This window comes from Chlamydotis macqueenii, chromosome 27 (genome assembly GCF_036417535.1).
Source record: "Chlamydotis macqueenii isolate bChlMac1 chromosome 27, bChlMac1.mat, whole genome shotgun sequence".
Lineage (NCBI taxonomy): Eukaryota > Metazoa > Chordata > Aves > Otidiformes > Otididae > Chlamydotis > Chlamydotis macqueenii.
In genome coordinates, this window is record NC_141582.1 from 2,735,815 (window position 1) to 2,752,963 (window position 17,149).

The 17,149-nt window shown below is 46.8% G+C and overlaps 1 protein-coding gene across 1 annotated transcript; it reads right to left on the reverse strand.

Annotated features, from left to right (window-relative positions):
• Positions 1 to 1,920: 1,920 nt before the first annotated feature.
• On the reverse strand, positions 1,921 to 11,580 carry ATP6V1B2 (ATPase H+ transporting V1 subunit B2). The gene is made up of 14 exons (XM_086767881.1): positions 11,467 to 11,580; positions 8,823 to 8,878; positions 7,969 to 8,067; positions 7,230 to 7,323; positions 7,052 to 7,129; positions 6,396 to 6,535; positions 6,160 to 6,261; positions 5,702 to 5,799; positions 5,326 to 5,449; positions 4,742 to 4,892; positions 4,275 to 4,357; positions 4,079 to 4,183; positions 3,731 to 3,860; positions 1,921 to 3,605 (listed from the first exon to the last, which is right to left on the reverse strand). Exons 1-14 carry the CDS (start codon positions 11,573 to 11,575, stop codon positions 3,463 to 3,465), a joined length of 1,512 nt encoding a protein of 503 aa, XP_086624007.1. The 5' UTR covers positions 11,576 to 11,580; the 3' UTR covers positions 1,921 to 3,462.
• Between the last annotated feature and the right edge of the window lie 5,569 nt (positions 11,581 to 17,149).

Consider the following 17,149-nt stretch of genomic DNA (forward strand, 5'->3'; position numbering starts at 1 on the left):
CAATCTGATAATTTCTGAAGCAGTTCTTCCACTGCTCTCTAAACATATAATTGAAAAAAAAATAAATTATTTCCAGGCAATACAGGATCTGAAGCAGCCTTGTCCTTCTGGACGGCAGTAGCGCTGCTGCTTGCAGAGCTGACACGCAGCGGCTCGCTCCTGGCTGGGCACGCAGTGCCGCTGCGTGGCTGCCGCGCTCCATCCAGCACCGCCGGCCTCTCCCCGCCACGCAGGCTGAGCGCGCAGCTCCCGTGTGTCACACACAACAGCTATTTTATCCCCAGCACAAAGCCACCCAAATTATTCAACCCAAACCTTTGTCTGAGCCAGCTATTGCTGTGCGGCTTGCCTGCGCGTCAGAGCTGCTCACCAGCCTGCCCTGCGCCACAGAACACATCTCCTCCTTTCCCCTGTGCTCCCATCAGCTGCAAATCAGTGGAGCTGAATTGCCATGAACGTTCTTATAATTGCAGAACTCCTTTTGCTTTGCTCTCTAACGCAAGCACATTTCGTGAGCCGCGTTATCCACACGCAGGTATCCGGTGAGAGGCAGCTGCCTTGCTCCGCAGCACTCACCCGCCCTTCAGGAATGCTTGGTCAGCCTTTGTCCCCTAAACCTGTCACCTGCTGAAAGATTTCAGGAATTCACCGGACTTTGGAATCTCTCCTCTTACTCATGTTTTCAAAGCCTGCGTTACTGGGCAGCAACAGCTGCCGTCTGTTTGTGAAGTTATTCCCCTGCCGTAACCACAGGCCCTCCCTCAGGACACAGTGACTGTAACTGAGGGGGTAAACGGGTAAAAAGTCACAAAAAGTTGTGACAAACATTTTTAAGTCATCAGACATTTTTTAGCACCCTAGATCTTGCTTCCTCTGCATTAAATGAACAGTCTTTCAAGCTCTGTGGGACAATCAAATCCATTGTCAGTACTGAGGATGAGAGTCTCCTGGTGAAAAACATACTGTGGGAATCAGCTTGGACAGTCAACTGTTTCTTAAAAAAAAAAAAAAAGATCTTTTTTATCTACCTCAAGGACTTGTACTTCTGTACGAGAAACAGCCTGAATTATAGCATAGTACAGCATTTAATAGGAGAAGACCTGAGACAGCCTCGGGCTTTCATCAGTCAGAACAAACTCAGGTTTACAGAGACAGCGCTGGTGCAGCTCAGCGCACCGGGGCACAACTCTTCAAAAATGAATGGCAGAACCAGCAGAAAGCAGTTCAGTGACGGGGTCCGATGTGCGCATCGTTCAGCGAAGGCAGGTCTGTTCGGGTTTGCCTCCACTCTCCCACGCGCATCAGGAAGAATCCCAGTTCTCCCTGTTTCACGCTGTTCTCAGTCTCTCACCTTCGCCAGCCAGGCTGCAAACCCCAGCGGGGAAACCCTCACACCAGTAAATTCACGGAGGAGCTGACAGCAGGGATTTAAGCACAGTCATGCCCCAGGCTGTCTGCACAGAACACCCGAGCAAACCCACCCAGGCCCCCCTCGCCCTCAGCAGCACCGCTCAGACACAAAATTTAAAGTCAGTATATGCATAAGCTCGTTTTCAAGAGGCCTTTCACGGTTTCCTACCCTGCTCTAGTGCAAACTACCTGTCGAGAGGCACGGGAAAGAGCGGTATCGTATCACCCTCCAACATTCCTGCAAAAGGCCTTGCCCCTGACTGCACCACCCACTCCACCAAACCACCCAGTCCTGAAGCTGAAGGCCAAATCCTGATCGACAAAAGCAAACAGCTCTGCTAATAACGGGGGTGGCTCAAGCGGCCCTCGCTGCACACCTAGAAATGGAAGCGAGAAGTGTTTTCAGCACATTATGAAGTAGTTTCATCCACATCATACGGCAAAATACATCTTAGCCACCGCTGAAAGACCTGAAGTTGTTTTCAACCACAGAATCACAGAAGCTTCCACTTTGTTCAACACTTTCCATATTTAATTTATTTAGATATTCTCTACATTAAAGTATTCTCATGCCAACACGTCCAACCTCCCATCCCTACCTCGAGAAAAATAGACTTGACACAGCTTTAAGGTGGAATGCACTGGAATAAAGTTGCTCTTGCATCCAAGTTACAGGGAACACAGAACAAACTATAGAAAGAACTGCACACAGGAGACGTCAGGGAAAGCCGGAATTAGCACGCTATCGTTCCTGTCATGTTAGCACCTTCCTAGACACGCACTGAGGGCGTTTCGAGAGGTGCAACATGCTTTGGTTAGCTAGACCACAGCTTAGACTACATTAAGCCTGGAAAAAAAGCAAGAAAGCCTGCCAGCACCGGGCTCAGAGCCTCATCTGAACTAATCTGAAAGAAAACCCAGCACTGAATTGACTAGCCAAGTTTGCAGTGTTTGGGAATGCTGAGCTCCCCTGGCCAGCCAAATCTGTGCCTGGAGTGCAAGCCACAACAGTTTCAAACACGACTCGGGAGCCAGTGCCACCTGGAGCATGCTCTATAACAGAATTCAAAATATCCATTCACACATCTAGCTTGCTTTCTCCTGCTGCATCGTGTCGTACAAGGTAATTTTAAAAGCTGACCTCCCACCAGTACAACTGTGTCAGGTACAAGATGGGGTTTTTTCCACGTCTCAGAATCCCCTTCAGTAGCAGCACAAAGCCTTGAATTACCTATAGCTTCACCCACTGGGACACTACTATCTCAGAATGCTTTAGCTGCTGTTTTGTGCCTCTGGCATTTCCAGAATTCGAAGAAAATAAAAAGGGTAAGTAGGAAACTTACTCTGCAAACTTCAATTTAAAGCCTTTAACGCAGTAATTAAGCCTTATCATGCCACCTTCAGGTAGCAACCCACTGGCCTGTGACCTCCAAAAAGACCCTTTGCTTGTGGAAAAGCACCTAGCATGCCTGCTAGTGCCCTCAGTTCGTGCATACCTTTAAGAATCTTAAGCCACAGTTAAAAAAAAAAAAAATCAGTGACTTGCATTTTTTTAGAAAGGTATGCTGTCGTGCAGCACGCCTTCCACATGAGCCCGGTCTTCAGGCACAACAGCAGGACAGCAGCGTGCCATCTGCTCTACCGGCAGCATGGCAACTGCGTGTGGTCAGATTTAGATGCCTTGGACAAAGGAAGTCACATTTGCTCTTTCTTGTTTTCTAAACCACGTGCTCCTGGTTTGAAAGTAGAGATTTGCAATTTGTGGTAATCCTCAGACATTCCCTTGAAATGTCTGCAAAAGATCCAGTTCAAAAAAAACAAGCTTCATGGTAGCTATTGCACATTTGTAAGAGCTGGCCTAAGTATTTTCCTGAAAATCCAGGCTTTGGAAGAAGGGATATTTTAAAAACTGGTATCAGTGTACATTGTAACACTGGCACAAATGTCACCTACTCTTGATTTTAATTGTAAGGGCGACAAGTAAACACCAACACATGAAAAAAGAAAACAAACAGCATTTCACAGAGCAAGGAGCTAGAGATGAGGCTGTGGCTAGTGTTTTGCAGTTGAATCTCGAGGATAGAATTCAGCCAGCGTTGTCTGAGGAATTCTCTTTAACATCTCCTTGGGGAAGATTCGCAAAAGCTGCCATCCAATGTCCAAGGTCTCGTAAACAGTGCGATTTTCATAAGGACCTGCAGAAAGCAACCACAGACTAAAATACAGGGCAGGAAAGCATCTCACCACCACCAGGCAGATCTGAGAAGGCAGCCTGCTAGGTGTCACTGCAAACCGTGATGTTCTTCAAACAGACACTTACCCTGAGCAATGAAGTTCTTCTCAAACTTCTGCAGAAACTCCAGATAAAGAAGATCATCTGAGGTAAGAGCTTCCTCACCGACTACAGCCTTCATAGCCTGTACGTCCTTTCCAATAGCGTAGCAGGCGTACTAGGAGGGATCGAAACGCAAGTGCTGTTACCTTCATCATCCACGTAACGATTTCTGTCCAAACCCAAGTGAAGGGTCTCACCAAACACTCCATCAATGCTTTAAAGCAGCCTCAGGAGTGTTCTGGATTGCGACTGTTTGGCATGCCCTTCCCCGGCTGTTTAGTGAGAGATACATTAGAAATACGCCTCTGCTTCTCTGAAGAGGTTTTCACATACCAGCTGGTTGGACACATCTGCGTGATCCTTCCTGGTCATCCCCTCCCCAATAGCTGACTTCATCAGTCGAGACAAGGAGGGCAAGACATTAATAGGCGGGTAAATCTGGAGGAAAGAAACATCCAAGAATTTCAGCATTAATATTTTAAGAAGTACAGAGTAATCTTAAATATGTTCTAACCGCTGCGGTACACACCTGTCTGTTATGCAGCTGCCTATCCACATAGATTTGTCCCTCAGTGATGTATCCAGTCAAATCGGGGATAGGATGAGTAATATCTGTGGAAAAAAAATAAGTGGTTTGAGAGTTTTCAGACCTTTTATAGCCATTCTAGCACCGACACAGTGGCTTTTTGCTGTTCAGTGACTTCTGAAGTAAAATGCCATCAAGTTAGCACCCCCGTATATCATCAAGTGCTCCTAGGCAAGGACTAGAGCTGTAAGCACTCCAGAGAGAGCGTGGAGAGCAGTCCTGAAGTCTGGAATTGTCAAAGCACTTCTATCAGCAATACCGACAGAGAAGGCAGCCAAGAACTGCAATATTCAAATGGAAACCTAAAGGCCACAGGACCTCCTGTCTTGCTGTGTGACCAAAATAACGCAGGTTGCTCTAAACAAGTCTTTTAAAGTGCTATTTATTAAAAATACTTGAAGATAACTCACCATCATTGGGCATGGTAAGAATAGGAATCTGAGTAATGGAACCATTTCTGCCTTCCACACGCCCAGCACGCTCATATATAGTAGCCAAATCCGTGTACATGTAACCTGGGAAACCACGCCGGCCAGGCACTTCCTCTCTAGCTGCTGAAACCTGAGGCAATCCAGAAAAACGTTTCCAAGAAGTCAGATGACTTATACAGACCTGCTCTCTCCCCTAATTAAGCTACATCAGCAACTTTAAGTGCCTCTTCCCGCAGGTGACAGCAAAATACAGCCACACAAACCCCTGTTAAGAGAAGCATGTCACCACAACCATGTATGACCAGACAAGATGCCACGGCAAAGCAGAAACGATAGTATCAAACTGCTGAATGCCACTGGCCAAATAAGTTCAGCTATCACAGCAGCAACAGCTGTTTTAACTGCTGAGCATAATCCTAGACAATCAATGAATAACTGAAAACCTCACTGGCTATCTAAGAACACTGTAATAAATACTAACGCTACCAGCTTGAGCAGAAATTTACATTCTCACTTCATACTACAAACCCTTTCTCCCAACACGCGAGTTAACAAACACGTACCTCTCGCAGAGCTTCGGCGTAGGAGCTCATATCTGTCAGAATGACCAGCACGTGCTTCTCACACTGATAGGCCAAGAACTCCGCTGTGGTCAGAGCTAGGCGAGGCGTGATAATGCGTTCAATGCTGAAACAGAACAGCGGGGCGTTATTTATGACAAGTGCTTCAAGGCTGCAAGGTTACAGTCTGAGGTTACAAATACTTTAAAACCCTCTGAAGATCTGCTACGTGCACCAACTGGAGCACCGGCATTTCACTTTCAACTTTGCTGCACAATGCCAACGTAAGTGACATCTGGCAGGACACCAGTGAGGCTTCATCTTCCATTTCACTTGTTTTTCTCAGCCTTTTCCCAGCCAGCACAGTGTAACTACTCACGTTGGATCATTGGCCAAATTCAGGAACAGACACACGTTGTCCATGGACCCGTTTTCCTCAAAGTCTGATTTGAAGAATCGCGCTGTTTCCATGTTCACCTAAATCACAGTATTAAGGCATCAGTTCCAGGCCAGGTTTTAGCGTACATTTCGCACCATATTGAGGTCTAGACACCTCGTTAATAACCCATAGCCAAAGCCCTCTGTGGCACAAAAACTACCCTACATTCCCAACCAAATGAGTTATTTCTAAGGTAAAGATTAAGTTGAAGATGCTTTATTCTGATCAGACACACTTTGTCACAATACTTCTGGCCATTTGGGATCCTCAGCCACTCAACCAGCCAATTCAGCCCTGTTTAATTACACACTTAAGACCTGCTTAGAACATCTCAGCTACTCTCAGCGTTGCCCAGTACGCCTGACAAGCATCCTTTCCCTCCAATAATATTGACTTACGCCCATAGCAGCAAACACGATGGCAAAGTTTTCTTCACTGTAGTCCATCACATCTTTGGATTTCTTCACCAAGCCAGCTTGGCGACATATCTGAGCTGCAATCTAGCGGAAAAAACGGCTTCAGTCTGTCTGTATATTTGATGCTACTACACAGAGCAGAACTTAACTTCGTTTACTTTTTAACCCCAGTGAAATGCAAGCCACTAATGGTTTAGAGAGTAGCTCTGAGTACTCACTTCATTGTGGGGCAAGCCAGCAGCTGAGAATATGGGGATTTTCTGCCCCCTGGCAATACTGTTCATACCATCTATAGCAGAAATGCCAGTCTGAATCATTTCTTCTGGATAGATGCGACACTGGGGATTGATTGGCTGACCTGTTATAGTTAAGTGAACACAGGTTATTCCATGAACATGTTCGAAGCTTGATCAAACCACCACGGAACTTGAGCACTGATATAGGGCTTATGTCAAAAGGTACAGACCCCACCATTAGGCCTACAAATCTTTAGATACACCTGGTCAAACCGGACCCTTCTGGAGATCCCAAGACTCTGGCATTCTATGGTCATGTACACAGCAAGACTACACAACATTTCAAGAAAAGCCTGTCAAGTTATACAGCCTCCAAAGGTAAAAAGCTGGTATTTCAGATAGTCTAAAAGTACCTCAAAGAACAGCTTCTAAGCATTATTGAAAACAGTTCTTTTCCACTACGTCATCTTCTGGCACTTGTGTAAACTTGATTTGAGTTTGATGCCACACACATACTTAAAAATAAGATCAAACTCCCCGTAACAGTTAAATCCCATGTTCAAAACCAAATCTATTACAGCATTCACAAACACCAGATTTTGCTTTAACTCCATACCAGCAATGGATTAAGAACATACCCATTATGTCAAGGAAATCCTCAGCCAAAACAATGGGGCCTCTGTCTATAGGCTTTCCCGATCCATTAAATACTCTGCCTACAAGAAGTGGCAATAAAACCAGACAGTCAGTTGCTGTGAAAATAAGTTAGTGTGTGATAAGTCTGTTCACTCTTCAAAGCAAGATGCAAGTACTTACCAAGCATATCCTCAGAGACAGGGGTTCGAAGAATATCCCCGGTGAACTCACAAGAAGTTTTCTTAGCATCAATACCTGAAGTTCCTTCAAATACCTGTAAATATACCAGAAGAAAAAGAAAAACACAGGAGAAAGGAGTAAGTATTGTGCTTTATACAAGAACACACTAGAAAACTGCTTCACAGCTTGAGAACTTGATCAGCCACAGGGCAGAAAAGCCAGGCAGTCCTCTGCAAGCAAAGCATTTTAAGAGCAGCTTGCTAACACAAAACATCACAAAAATCTACTTTAAACAAAATTCATGAAGTGTATCAGCAGCAACCAACAAATCCGGTACCATTCCTTTGATCTCAAGTATTTCCCTTTGCCAACAGGGCAAAGTTCTTCAGATAAGAAGAATTACTATTAACAAGAAACAGCCGCTTTGAAGGAATACCTGCATCCACACAGCACAGGAGCTGATCTTGAATTTAATATCATACAATTACAGTACGATTCCTTTAATCTAGCAAAAAAAAAAATTATGGGGAGGATGCAAATAAAAAAAAAATATCACTGTACTCCAGTTTTCAATCTTGTAAAGTTATTCATGGCTCTTGCACTGGAATAACTAGGCCATGTTTTAATTTACAGTACCAAAAGAACATATCACAAGATAGATCTGACACGGCTCAGACACACGCTGATTAATAAAACACTTTTCTGTTGCAACAAGAGACACTCCTGTCCCTAATCGTACCTGAACTACAGCTTTGGAGCCACTGACTTCCAGAACCTGCCCGCTTCTTCTTGTGCCATCAGGAAGAGTCAAGTGGACAATCTCTGCGTACCTAGGAAACTGAAGATGAGCACGAAAGATGGAGAAAAAACATTAAAATCCAGAAGAACAGTCCTGAAATAACGGTCATCAGTGTCAAGCAAGTTAAAGCTCAACAACTACTCAATTACTTTAAAAAAATAATTTTATCATCAGAACAAAACTCATTCTAAGGCAATTAAAATTTAGCAGGCTAAAGTCATTTTTACAGAGGCAATACAACGTTTGCTCAGATTTACAGGCTGCAGAAATACCCGACAGAACCCATTCCAAAACCCCCAGTAGCCCTGACACACTAACAGGAAGCCCTGATGCCGTGCCTGACACGAAGCAAAAGCTGGCTTTTGCCCATACAGAGCACCAGTTCCTTGCCTTCAACCATAACTGACCAGGAATTTGAGAACAAGTCAAAACTGTTTACAGTTTTGCAGAGCACTTGTGTTTGGGTAACAAAAAGGTCAAGAACAAAGTGAACAGGTATATTTCTTCACCCAAGTTTAGAAAACATTCCGGGGAGTTTTGGTAAAACTGAAACACTGTTTCCTTTCTGTCCCCCAACAGTCTCAACGACTTTCCCTTTCTTCCCGGACACAGGCAGCTCTCAGCTGTACAGCAGCTTGCACGTTCTCATTTACCTCTGCAGGCAGAAAAAAATTTTGTACTAAAATTGCTCAGCGGACCCAAAAATGTCACAACAGTCTGGATTTAACCTGTCACAGCTTTTCTTGTAAACTCTCCCTCAAAAAGCGTCACTCATTATGCACGTGAAACTTTACCTTCACTTGGTCCAAGATAACCAGGGGCCCGTTCACACCCGACACAGTTTTATAAGCTGGAAGAAGACAAGCCACAAGTCAGGTACTTCCTCAGAAAATCTACACAGAGTTTCCAAAAGCTTATCACCAGTCTCAGGTTTGTAGATTTTGGGCCCAGCTCTATGCTTCCTGTGAACTCAACAAGAAGGATTAGGTACTGAACTGCGTTGCCAGCATTTTTTGTTGTTAACTGCAAAGCACCCGAGGTAACATCGGGATGTACGATATTGCCATTTTCTTGTCTGTCAGAGAAATTCACTGATGCAAGTCTACACCCAGGGATAATCTGAATGCCACCAGAAACACCAATATATTGCAGAGTTGACATTTTAAGTTAAAAGAGACAAGACCTTTAAAAAACAGGGATAGCAACATGTGTAATTTGTGATAAAGAAGGTGCCACTGCAACTCATGTCCAACAAATGGTGAGAAGACCTTAATATCAATACTCAACTTCCAGGCTTTTTTTTTTTTTATTAAACACAGAAGTGTCCTGCTCCATGACACTGAACCAGCCCAGGTGAAAGCCTGGACTTGGCAAAGCAAGCAGATCTCCTGCTCAAAAGCTGATCAGCAGAGCTTCTACAGCAAGTTGTGGGTTTTAGCACATCGCTAAGAAGAAACCTTTCCTGTCTCCCAAGAAAAGGTCAATGCGCTATACTGAAAGGTTGAATTTCACATTAGCCAAACTCCTCCTACCTTTGGGTTATCCTGGTTTCACTCAAGGAGTGACACCTGATAGAAGGCCAGAGCCAGCCGGCTCATCAGAACGCTCGTGTCTCAAACATGTGCAGCTCAAGAATTGGCACTACATACAACTTCTGAGGTGCCATGTGCCCAGAACTCATCACTCTGCTACCAGCTCAGCGGAAACACTGTGAAAATGCAGGAAACAGCCCTCCTGCATTGCTGTAAGGACGCACCAATATCCCAGCTAGAGCCCAGAAGATAAAAGGAACATTGAGTCAGAGCTTCATCAGGTTCACAAGGAGCAGCGGCCAGGAGAGTGACTGTTAATCACTTATCCCTGTGGGAGAAAAATGAGCACGTGGAGCCATTTGCAGAAGAGGAGAGCCGCCAGCACCCTTTCTTGGTCATGCCACAAGGCAGAGGAAACGGGTACTAGGAAGGATCACAAATTCCACCAGCGCCAGGCCGCAGGGAATCACCTGGCTCAGACAGCCCAGCCTGCCCAGGCCTGGCACAATCACCACACGTCGTCTAGACTGCCAACAGCGGGGTATTTACACTTAAACAAACTGTTTGAAGTGTTGCAATGTAATCTCTTAAACAGCAATAATCAAAACTGCGTTAGATAAGGTTTGAGGGCCAGTGGGTGCCTGAGATGGTCTCAGGCAGGAACTCCTGTTTCTCAGTTTTAACTCCTTGTCAAAATCCTCCTAAACACCCTGAGGCACAGCATGCGTCCCTGAATTAGCCTTAATCAAAAGCACAGGCTGGCCTGCTCCTCCCACCTGAGCAAGGAGAATTACGCAGACTTTATGCTGTGAAGAGGACTCTGCTCAGACTGCAAGTGTTTTCATCCCACTCTCCACGAGAAACGGAAAACATGATCTCGAGCAAAGGATTTCATCTCATGACTGTCTCATGAGCACTTCCCCCTTGGTCAACGGGAAAGCGCTTACACTCCTGGCTCTGTCCACGAGAAAATATTTCCTTGACACCAATCAGCATCAATTCCCCTTGAAAGCAGCTCAACACTGACTCAAAATTCCTGTTTCCACTAAGATTAACCGGTTCTATGACAAACCAAAAGCAACTGGAATGTTTTTCATACCCAGCTTGCAAGCAATGTCAGTTTGGGCAAAAGCCAAAATCGACGGAGAAAAACATGAATTGAGTATGAAAGTCATCTCAGCTCCAACCCCGGCAGAAGCCTCTGCTAACAGAGGGAAGCAGAGCAGCAGACGCGGGGGGAGCAGGAATCACAGAATGGAAATGATCGAGTTGGCTTTCAAACCAGACTGACATTTTCAAAGGAACCGTCACAAAGGAGCTCCCTGGCCACCACCTTGTAAGTAATCACGCTATTTAGGCACACAGGTAGAGTCATTAACGTAATTGCTACCTAGATTTTTTTAAAAGCCAGGAAAAAATGCACCTTCAAACATGTTTGACCTTCCCCCTCCTATATTGCAATAAGGGGTTTTTCACAAGGCTGTTGTATTTCCCCTTTTTCATCAGATTTCTCAACTTCATTCTAAAGGAACAGAACCCACACCACCCCGTACAACATACCGCAATTTTCAGTTCCTGCTAAAAACGTAACCTTTCCACAAAGGCCAGGGAAAAGGCCCGCGTTACCCAGCAGGGCACAGGCTCGTGTGACTGATTTGTTTAGACAAAAAAGCCCCACTGCAGCACTCGGTGACACCCAGGGCCAGCTCGAGCGGGACACCGGCCTGCAGCCCTCCAGAAACCCCCGCGCACCCGCAGGCCACGCCGGTGCCTGTGCCCGGGCTCGGAGCGGACCGGTCCTGCCCCAGGCAGCGGCCCAGGCCGCGGGAGCTGCGGCCCGGCCTGCGTGCGGCCCGGTCCCGGGGAGCCCGCCCGCCGCCTCCCCCCCCCCGGCCCCGGCACTCACTGAGGCGCGGCTGGGAGAGGAAGTCGCGGGTGAGGGCCGCCACCTGCTCCCGCGGGCCGCCGGGCCCGGCGCCGTTCACCAGCCCCCGCATCGCCCGCACCGCCGCCATCTTCTCCGCCGCCCGGCCCCGCGCGCCGCCGCGCATGCGCTGATATAGCGCCGCCGCGCCGGGCCCCGCCCGTCGGGAAAACCGCCCCGGGCGGGGCGGCGGCGGGAGCTGTCCAGGGTGCTGGGGGGGGGGGGGGGGTGTGAGGGGGGCACGGGGAGAAGGGGAAAGGGAAATAAAAAGGGGAAAAGGAAAAGAGAAAAATGAAAAAGAGGAAAAGGAAAAAAGGAAAAGGAAAAGGAAAAGGAAAAGGAAAAAGGAAAAGGAAAAAGGAAAAGGAAAAAGGAAAAGGAAAAGGAAAAAGGAAAAGGAAAAAGGAAAAGGAAAAAGGAAAAGGAAAAAGGAAAAGGAAAAGGAAAAGAGAAAAATGAAAAAGAGGAAAAGGAAAAAAGGAAAAGGAAAAGGAAAAGGAAAAAGGAAAAGGAAAAAGGAAAAGGAAAAGGAAAAAGGAAAAGGAAAAGGAAAAGGAAAATGAAAATGAAAAGGAAAAGGAAAAAGGAAAAAGGAAAAGGAAAAAGGAAAAGGAAAAGGAAAAGAGAAAAATGAAAAAGAGGAAAAGGAAAAAAGGAATAGGAAAAGGAAAAAGGAAAAGGAAAAAGGAAAAGGAAAAAGGAAAAGGAAAAAGGAAAAAAGGAAAAGGAAAAAGGAAAAGGAAAAAGGAAAAGGAAAAAGGAAAAGGAAAAAGGAAAAGGAAAAGGAAAAGAGAAAAATGAAAAAGAGGAAAAGGAAAAAAGGAAAAGGAAAAGGAAAAAGGAAAAGGAAAAAGGAAAAGGAAAAAGGAAAAGGAAAAAGGAAAAGGAAAAGGAAAAGGAAAAGGAAAATGAAAAGGAAAAGGAAAAAGGAAAAAGGAAAAAGGAAAAGGAAAAGGAAAAGAGAAAAATGAAAAAGAGGAAAAGGAAAAAGGAATAGGAAAAGGAAAAGGAAAAGGAAAAAGGAAAAAGGAAAAGGAAAAAGGAAAAGGAAAAAGGAAAAGGAAAAGGAAAAGGAAAAGGAAAAGGAAAAGGAAAAGGAAAAGGAAAAGGAAAAAGGAAAAGGAAAAGGAAAAAGGAAAAGGAAAAAGGAAAAGGAAAAAGAGGAAAAGATGAAAATGAAAAAGGAAAATATTAAAATGAAAAAGGAAAAGGGAAAAGAGAAAGGAAAAGGGAAAAGGGGAAAAGGAAAAGAAGAAAAAGGGGAAAGAAAAAGGGGGAAGGGAAAAAAGGGAAAAGGGAAAATGAAAGAAGAAAAACAAGGAGAGAGATAAAAGAAAAGGAAAGAAAAATAGAAAACAGAGGAAAAGTAAAAAAGAGGAAAGAAAAGAAAGAGAGGAAGACAGGAAGGAAGAAAGAACGAGAGAAAGAAAGAAAGAAAGAGAAAGAAGGAAAAGTTAGAAAGCTAATGAATGAACGAATGAATGGATGAATGGACAGAAGGTCAATGGCTGAGAAGGCAGGACAAGGGGCAGTTCTGCCATAAAAGGAACGCGGAGCCCTGGGCTCCTGCCCAGGCCCCCCCAGCACAGCCGTCCCCAGCCCTGGGCCAGGGTGTGAGGGGTATTTGGGGTCCCTCTGCCCCGCTGCCTCGACTCGGCAGCGCTCCGGCAGCGGGCTCCGGTGTGCCGCAGCCTCTGCGTGTGTCTTGCACTCAGCCATGTTCTCATGGATACGCTTCACCTAAAACCAGCGCTTTGATCTGAGAGTGTAACAGAGCTGCTTAGGGGAGGTAGGAGATAAGAAATAAAGCAGGGCCGGGCAACGAGACAGGGCTGTCAGTGGAAAACCCCACCCGCACTGGTGCCGCACGGTCAAGGGCTGACTGGTAAAACTGTTTAACGCACAGAATGAGAGCTGCCTTACCCCCTAAACCTTTCATTTAACAAAAAACAACAAAAAAAAGACAGTGGGTTATTTGTAAACACCTTTTCCCAGGAAACCATTAGTCTGTCAACCTTCTATTTCCTTACGGGTTACGTATCTCTTCATACATGTTAAATTTTAATAGCTGCTGTTTGTTCTCCTCCCCGCTTCACAGTGAGACAGAACTATGTCATGTTATAAAACAATATTCTGTCTCCTTCTACTCTAAAACTAGAAATATTTCAGGGGAATATGTTTTCAAAGAGATATTGGCAGTTCTGTGCTTGTTTGGAGGAACAACAAAGTACCAAGGACTGGTGAGACTGATGGAAAAAAACCTAAACAATCGCACAAGAAACCGCTTGGCTAGGGAGAGAGGGAACACAATAAATAATCCCCAGACAAGGGGACAATGCCGTCGAGTGGATTAAACACAACACTGGAAGGCTTTGGCCAGGTTTCAGCTCTCCTTCTAATGTGACGTGACCTTGAGCTCGTTACCAAGCCCTCCTGTTGTTCGCAGCTGAACAAACCACAAAGCAGCAGGACTCGCCGAACGGCAGCCTGAAGGGTTTCCTCAACCGGCGCCACTCACAAACGGCCACCTGCATCCAAAGCCCAGCTAAAAGGTGGCCCAGGATGGTGCAAATTTGCCCACTGGAGAGCAGAAGGCAACAGGCAGCGGCCAACGCCGGGGCAGCAGATCCTTCTGGGAAAGGAAATATCGGCAGTGGGTGGCTTCAAAGAAAGGGTGCCTGTTCCAACCTCTGTTCACGCCGTCGCGTCCACCCGACCCCAGGCTGGCGGCACTGCATCGAGAAGCCATTTGTCTCACGCTGCTTTGTGAAACGCTGCTTTGCGGCGCCGCGCAGGAGCTGTCGCTGCACAGCACACGTATTTCACAGCACCTTTGAGGTGAGGCGGCGGCAGAGAGCAATCTCACCGCGCGCAGCCTGCCGTCGACTGAATTCACTGGAATTGCAATCAGCCCTCGGAGCCGGCATGAGGTCTGCTATCAGGCATTTTTCAGGCCCAAATCCTATGCGGGGCCTCCAGACAGCCCATAAATTCTCTTATTTTTTTCATTACATGAGAAATGTTCGCTATCCTTTATTACCTCAGTCTTGCCAGGAAGAAAATTGTAGTGATTATTTTTTTTTCCATAGGGTTATTGAAAGAAAAATTCATGGCAAACGTTTATAATGGTTAAAAAAAAAAAAACAAACAACCTCGAAGAGAACCACCTGGAAAAATCTGACAGCCACGTGGAAATGCTCCCAAAGCACATCCGAGTAAGCTTTCCCATCACTTCTGCAAAACAAGTGACACGACACTGCAATATCCTTCGGCTGCTTAGGGCTGCCAAACGAGAGGGTGTCCTGACCTCGGGGCCTGCAAAAGGAAAAGATAACAAGAATAATAATAACTATCTCCAAAAACGCCTCTCCTCACCTGAAGGGGAACCTGAGTTATTTTCTCTCCGGAGCCCAAGGCAGAGCTGAGCAATGCCGAGCTCCCTCAGCAGATGGTGGTGCTGCACTGCCCATCCTCTGCCTCCTCCGCAGATGTTCGGAAAGCAATTTCCAGGCCCAGCCATCCAATTCCCAGCTCATGAAACACATTTAAAGGCTTCAACTTATGCTCTAACGCACACCCAGGGAATTCCTTGGTAGGATGTACTCATCTCACGTTGCTGGCAATAGTTTTTGGCCACACGGAAGGCAGATAAACAGCCTCAACGGCAGATTTATGCGCCAGCAGAGAAGGTGAATATGTTTAGGATTTATTTTATTTCTCTGTGGTAAATCTCTGTATTCTGAATGAATGATGGTATCATTCATCTTTGGTTTTAAAAAAAAGAAATCAGGGAGCAAAGTTTCAAAAGTTTAAGAAAACAGAAATAATGGAAGAAAAGAGCTCACATTTTTCAACGGCGTTTGCAGTACCTCGCCCATGCATGGATATAATTTTACATCCAGCTTTGCTTACGAGAACGTGGCCTTGACAGTCCAAGAAACATCTCCTTGCCCCTGGAGACAAAGCAGACAGCATAACAGCGCAGCGAAAGGCTCTGGACAGGCACCCCACCGCCAGCATCCTCCTGCGGGGAGGAGCCAAGGGCAGAACATCAGCTGTGGAGGGACCACAACCTGTTGATGCCCAGGGGAGAGGCGAGATTCTGCCATACCTCTCAGAAATCACGGCCCGGATCAGTGCGTCCTGGCCTTAAAAACATTTCCATCCACCATGAACGCTTATCATCACACTTACAATTCTGGAAACCCTGAAAAGCTGATCTACATTGTGGACCACGTCACGGCAGCTTGTCAGCATCCTATGGACCAGCCCACAGCCTGAGACTCAGCGACCTAAACATTTCTCTTTGACGTTTGACAAAGAGCTTTCTTTCAGTTGCTTTTCCTTCTAATGCTAAAAACTTTCAGCACATAAAGAAAAAACCTGCCTGAGAAGGGATGCTTTGGAGGGAGCTCCTCGTCCCACATCCCGTGGGAGAAGCGTCGACCCTGGTGCTGCCGCTGTGGGGATTGCTGGCCACGCAGCTCCGTTCCCTCCCTTCGCAGGCTGCGAAGCAACGCAGATCTCCCTGCAAAGCCCCCACGCAGACCCTTTCGTAAAAACCCCCCAGCTGCTGCCTTTTCAGCTGTGTGTCCCGCAAAAACCTCTTCCACCCATGCAGCCGGTCCTCCCCGGCTCGCCCGCTGATGCATCTCCTTCACCACGCGCCCGGCGCGCGCGACGGCAGCGACACGCACACGTCAGCCCACGCACCGGCACCCGCTGCCAACGTCCGCGGGCTCAACCTGGGAAACGTGCACGGACGGCCCACGGTGACGCGCAAACGCGTGCAGAGGGAGCGGGGAAGACGCGCTGTCCCGCTATCTTCCATTTGTGCTCCCTGAGTTTTGGCGTTAACCGAAAATCCCTGGGGCGCCGCAGGTCTCGTTGGTGGAATCTGCCTGGTTTTACCCCAGGATGTGTAGCACGGAGTCACAGTCGGAACGAGGGCGGCCGCACCAAGGACAAGCAGCATTAGGCAGCATGAGAATGGCCATCAGTCACCGGAGAGCAGTCCAAGACCGAGACTATTTTGTATTTTTTAAATTAATTTCCCAGGGCCGTTTAATGATGCCAGCCTTGCCTCCCAGGGACGAATCCGTTCTCCGCCACTCGTAACCGCCCGCCGACGGGGCAGAGCAGGCTTCTTCCACAGCAGAGCGAGCTGGGCAGTTCCAGGACGGCACGTTCAGCGTGCGCAGACGCACACAAGAGTTAAGGTGCTGGGAGAGAGATAAGCGTTGATGAAAGCCGGGAGAGCTGCAGATAAACACTCCTGCCTCTCCTGCTCAGCCCACCCCACCGTCCTGCTCTGACGCAGAGCGAGCTGCGGGGCTGAATGAAACTTGTTTGAGGTTCCAATTAAATCTCCATGGAAGAGGGACACTCATATCCTCTTCCGATAAAAGGCAGTCGCGCATCCCCCGGGAGCGGCGGCGGCAGAGCGCACCGCCTGCCGCAGCAGCAGCCTCGCACCACGATGGGCTCGGGGTAAGAGTTCGTGTGCCTCTGCTCCACGCAACAGGTTTGCACCGAGAAGGGGACAGGGTTTGTGGCTTGAGACGTAAGGGCTACATTAGTCTACGTGTCTTTATTGTCCGTGCTTCCTTACTTATTCTCTCTCTCTAATTTATATATAACTTCTCTTGCATTAATTTTATTATTT

What these genes read in the sequence shown, in the direction of transcription:
- ATP6V1B2 (XM_086767881.1), bottom strand. Translation starts at nt 11,575, where the DNA reads ATGGCGGCGGTGCGGGCGATGCGGGGGCTGGTGAACGGCGCCGGGCCC. An exon ending in CCTCTCCCAGCCGCGCCTCA is followed by an intron (nt 8,879 to 11,466) that starts GTGAGTGCCGGG and finishes GTCTTCTTCCAG; the next exon opens with CTTATAAAACTGTGTCGGGT. An exon ending in CTGGCTTGCCCCACAATGAA is followed by an intron (nt 6,262 to 6,395) that starts GTGAGTACTCAG and finishes TTTTTCCGCTAG; the next exon opens with ATTGCAGCTCAGATATGTCG.